Here is a 5,733-nt window from a genome sequence, read left to right on the forward strand (position 1 = left end):
ATATAAAAATATACGCAGAAGAGGCAGTTATTGAGTGTGACGCGACTAAAGAAATAACGCAACACTACTTCTAGCGCAGCACCTATAGCGCGAGATTACTATCTCGTTTTGCTAATAATTGAGAATGATGGAACCCATATGTTATTATATATGGGTGGATTCGGCTTTTAATGCTCTTTAATTTTTGTTCTTACAAAATTTTTTAAATGTTGAAAAAAAGGGGTGGGGGGTGGGATAAATTAAAAAATTTGAAATTTTTAAAAAATATAAATATACTATTGTAAAGAGTATAAAATACCATAAAACTTTTGTATAAAACATTTTTTCATAAACCTTATATTTTCAAAGATATTCGCAAAAAACGAAAAAATGCGTTTTTTTCGAGGGGTGGTTTTAACCCCTAAACGTCGAGATACGCAGATAAAAAAAAATATGGGTCTAATATTTTCTTATGTTCTACAACATATCCAAAGCTCATTAAAATCGGTGAGGGACAGTTCTGTCCGTTCCCTTGTTAGACAGGGTGGGTGCGGGAGGGGGGCCAAAGGCCCCCTTGCCCCCCCCCCTGTGTGTGTGTGTGTGTGTAAAGCATTTCCTGCACCACATGTGTTTGCGACTTAAGTGGTGTGCAATTGAACGATGTGTAAATAAACGGTGTCCAAAAGCACCGTGTCCAAATGAACGGTGTGCAAATGGTCGGTGTGCATCTTTCCGTGTGCAAATGATCAGTGCGCATTTTTCCGTGTGCAAATGATCAGTGCGCATCTTTTCGTGTGCAAATGATCGGTGCGCATCTTTCCGTGTGCAAATGATCGGTGCGCATTTCTTGGTGTGCAAATGAGTGATGGGCAAGTGAACGGTATGCAAGTAAACGGTATGCAAGTGAATGGTGTGCAAGTGAGCGGTGTGCAAATGAATGGTGTGCAACTTTTACGTGTCCAAGTAAATGGTGGACATTTTTTCGTGTGCAAATATCCGGTGGTCAAATTTTACGTGTGCATATAACTGGTGTACATTTTTAATAAAATTTCTTTTGTGTCCAAATGCACAGTGTGCAAATGTACCGTGGTCATTTGAACCGTGCGCAAGATATCGTATCCAAAAGCACCGTGTCCATTTGAACCGTGTCCAAGTAAATGCCACCCTTCTAATAAAGCCTCCCCGAGGCAAGCACGACCCCAGACAACACCGGATATCGTGCGAATATTCTACTTTCATACGGAATGTACTGTGATCGTACCGAATATACGTAAAACATTCATATAACGTCTCAGTAGAATGTCATTTTGGTATATCCTCAAAATAAACTTAGAATATAGCAACTGAACTTCACAACTTCTATTGAATGTACTAAGATTATATCTAATATACTCAAAACGTCCGTAAAATATCCTATGATATATCTAATGTATATCTATCACATGTTCCTAAAATATCCGTCTAATATTGAAAGTGAATCATGTCAACGCTATCTGTGATCTGTAACGTTACACATTTTCGTCTGCCGTGTGACGCAGACACGTGGTAAAGTGTAGGGTGTGAACGTGCGAACATGAATTCACGGACAACGTGGTTTTCTCAGGAATTACGCCCAGATAACTCTGGTATGCACATAAGATATAATATAATAACGTAAACTATAATAATATATATATATATTATTTAGGTTATAATCTACAATATTATCTGAGCATAATTTCCCAACGCACCTCAGCGTATTCAACAGATTAACTCGCTCTTTATTTTCAAAAGATAGTTCCCAAGGGGAACAAATCCCCCCTGAGGCAGATACATCAAATGAGCGGACTAGGCCGCACGCAAAATCTTAAATATTTTATGGGCAGGGGACAATGCCCCTCCCCCTGCCAGTGAGCATAATGACTAATTGAGGGCTGAGGGACGCTTCCCCCAGCCCGTGCAAAATATCACATATGTTTCATCCCCCCAGTTCGCATGCTGGGGGGATACGTTATCACAGAAATATGGGCGTCTCCTGAGGATATCACAGAAAATGGTCGTCAGCAATAATAAGAGTCCCAGGGGTACGCGCGCGCGGCATTATATATAAATTAAAATTAAATGTGTAGATGAAATTTACCGGCACCTAAATCGGACCGTATCATCGACATTCACACTCGGATATTTAGGGCCCCACTAACAGAGAAGTAAAAATTAAAAGAAAATAGATAAACGAAGTAAAAAAATAAAAGTAGAATAAATATAAGTACACTGGAACCCTGCGTTAGCGTACTCCGCGTTAGCGGAAACTATCCCCTCCATATGCACTCGATCCACATGAGTAGCGTGTGTGGGAATAGCAATGCAGTCACGTAGTATGTAAGCAGTTACGACGTATTCTTAAAGATTTGTGCAAGATTTTAATCTGTAATTAATTCATTTAAGGCTAAGAAATGGCTAATATTTTTTTAAATTTAAGAATTTATTATTTTGTCTACATGGTCATTAAAAATTGTCTCAAAAAATTGTTTCAAAATATTATTCGTGTAATATAAATAAAAATATATTTTTATATAAATTTTTATTTGAAAAATTCACGCACATGTAAATAAAATAGCCAACACTAATTTAAAATAAATTGTTTAAATGTAATCACATAAAAAAAGAAACACCGATTGCAATCAAAGCTGGATTTCTAATTTGATAATATTTTTTTTATAAATTATATGTTGGAAAATAATAATAAATTAAAAGTGTAGGGAATATAAGATATTCGGGAATGTAATTTATTACAGAGGTACGAGATGTGAGTTTTTCGGACGGCTATAGATACGATTGACTTGATCTGAGACGCTCTGCTTGCAATTTTATGATCGAATACATTTAGTCTTAAGCGTAAACATTAACTGGTTAGATGGCAATACCGTTATGTCCCTGAATTTCACGGAGTGGGAGTGAAACCAAGCAATAGGAGATAACCCCGCGTTAACGGACCAGAGCCCCAAACAGTCCGCTAACGCGGGGTTCCACTGTAGAATAAATAAATAGATAGAATAAATAAATAATTAAAATAAATAGATAAATAGAATAAATAAAGAAATAGATAGTCGAAATAATTAGAAGAAAAATATAGAAATAAAGTCAAGTGATGTAAAAGCAGAATAAATAAATAAATAAATAAATAAATAAATAAGAAAAACCAGTCAGGAGGGGCCCCATGCACTAGTCAAAATAAATAAATAAATAATAATAATACTAATTGTTCTTAGAAATAAAATAATAAAGTGCATTTTGGGCCGCTCCCTCCTGTACGATTAAAAAGGCGGGGTCAAGACAAGGACGATGTTAATTTACGCGACATTCACTCATACGGTTACGCGACGCGCCGCTGTTCTATTTCTCCGGCGAGCTAGCGTCGGCGAACGGCTTGAGGCGGCGTCACAAATCCATCCCCGGCAGCGTAAGGAGGAGCATCGTACTGCCTGATGCCGGTCACATGCTCCACATATATGTCCCTGAACCAACGTATGGTATCCGAGACGATCAGGCGGCGCATCATAGACGTGTACGGGGCGCTAACCCGCAAGAGTCTCAGCACCGCTACGTTTCTCGGATCCCATGACCCGAGAGCACCGACGACGAAGGCCGTCACGACCACACGGTACCCCTTGCGTTGGAGCTCCGCTAGCGGCGAATACTTGGCGATTTTCCTCGCGCGAGCGTTCTCGAAAGCCTGCCAACAGTTCTCAAAAGGCACCGTCATGTTGCATATGACGACACTCTTGGAGGGCTCGTGCCTGACCACGAGATCAGGTCGTAGCTCCTCAAGTTCCCCGTCGATTCCCTCGATACGTTAGTTGACCCGCTTTTCCCCTGGTAGACGGCAAGCCCTTCAGAGGCGGTGCAATGCAGCGTTGTGCCTCATTTGTATTGCGGCAAAGTGGACACCGCAGTGGCAAAGCACATGGGGAAGTGTCTCCGATACTTCACCGCATCGCCGACAGCGCTTGTCTCCTTCCCCCCAACGCCGTTCGCCGTTGAGGGGCAAAACGTCTAGATGGGCCTTATGTATAAAGCGCCAGTTGGCGAAGCGAGTGAAGCTGCCGCCGCGGATAAAATGATGGCTCACTCGGCACCGCGACGACACCTTGAAGACCTTTCCGTGGTCCTTCTTAGCGAGTAGAGTACTCGCGCAGTGCTCTGCTACAGCTGAGCGCAACCGACCCACAATCAGGCCGCGCGCTCCAGGCGGAATCTTAATCGCCGCTCCTCTGGGACCTCGGCATTCCAATATCATCTCCTCCATCTCATCGACCCACCGCCATCGCAGCAACAACCTCTCCGACTGTCTCCTTGCGGCGTTCCGAGCCCTCGACCAGAGCAAAACCTCCCCTCCGTCCCTCAGATTCCCCTCCAGCGAGCTAGAGAGGAAACTGGCGATATCCTCGCAACTAGGGACGTGACCGATCGTGCGACGAACCATTTCCCTCAATGATTCCCACGTCAACGTCCTGACCGCCGCGTTACGCACTGTAAGCATACGGAAAACGTGAGCGATAAACAAGACGTCAGCGAGATCTGAGAGCGGCAGGAGTCCATCCCCCTCCCATTTGGGTGGCATGTAGACGCCCTCCGCACTCGCTCGCTGAGGGAGATTCATCCAGGATTTCACGTAATGACGGATGGTTTTGTCTATGGCCGTGAGAGGACGCTTCAATACCCTGGCTCCCAGCAGCAGAAAATCCAAACGGGGCAGGATGAACGTTGCCATAACATCAAATTTCTGCCACGGAGCGAGGAGAGAACGGTCAACTGCCTGGAGGTCAGAGACGATGTCCCCGACAGTGGCGTAGAGCGTCTGGTCGGCGGAGAATCCCGTTGGAACCCCGAAGTGTTCGCAGGATTCACCCTCTAACAGCGGACGTATCGGTTGGCCCTGGATCCTGAATGATGTCGGCAGGACCCTGCCGCCATTGCCCACACCGATGTGCAGGGTGGTACATTTGGCAGGGTTGAACCGCAACCCTACCGACGCTGCCTCCGTTTCCACTGCATTGAGCAGTCCCCGCATTCTCTCGGGCGTCGATGACAGGAGTGCAATGTCATCCGCATAAGCCAATGTGCTCCACCGGTGACCGTGAAGCCGATATTCGTCATTGAACTCGGTGGTTGCACGCAACACCGAGTCGATGGCGATGTTAAAAACAATGGGGCTTAACGGACAACCCTGCTTGACGCCCGAGCGAATACGGATGGGCGCCGTGAATCCGTCGGCGGCACGCACTTGCGTCGTGTAACAATCGTACATAGAGTCCCATATCGCTATGAAACCCCGTGGGACACCCGCTCCAGTAAGCGCATGACAGATCGTCTCGTGTAGGATCGATCCAAACGCATTGGACAGGTCCAGCCACGCGACGACCGCTTGCCTCCTGGTCCTCCGCGCATCGTTCAAGACCTCCCGAAGGATGAAGTTGTGCTCATAGCACTCCTCGTATCACAGGAAGCCCTTCTGAGCAGGACTGAGCCGGCCGTGGTCAATCGACCAGTCGGTCAGACAGTCGGCCAAAAGCGCGACGAAAAGCCTAGGGACAGTGCCCAAGGCGAGAGGGCGCCAATTCTCCAACACGTTCTGATCACATTATGTATAAGAAAAGTGTTGGAGGTCTTCCAAGACGCTTCGAGACGCAGACACGCGTTAAACATCACGTTGAGGAGCCCAGCTCCCGCATCCGCTCCACGCAGGTCCTTGTAGGAGACACCGTTGGGGCCCGG

At 45.3% G+C, this 5,733-nt stretch overlaps 1 protein-coding gene across 1 annotated transcript; it reads right to left on the bottom strand.

Annotated features, from left to right (window-relative positions):
- Positions 1 to 3,850: 3,850 nt before the first annotated feature.
- LOC118646561 lies at positions 3,851 to 5,266 on the bottom strand. The gene has a single exon (XM_036289702.1). It carries the CDS (start codon positions 5,264 to 5,266, stop codon positions 3,851 to 3,853), a length of 1,416 nt encoding a protein of 471 aa, XP_036145595.1.
- Positions 5,267 to 5,733: the final 467 nt, after the last annotated feature.

The sequence above is a fragment of the Monomorium pharaonis genome, chromosome 7 (genome assembly GCF_013373865.1).
Source record: "Monomorium pharaonis isolate MP-MQ-018 chromosome 7, ASM1337386v2, whole genome shotgun sequence".
NCBI classification, from domain to species: Eukaryota; Metazoa; Arthropoda; class Insecta; order Hymenoptera; family Formicidae; genus Monomorium; species Monomorium pharaonis.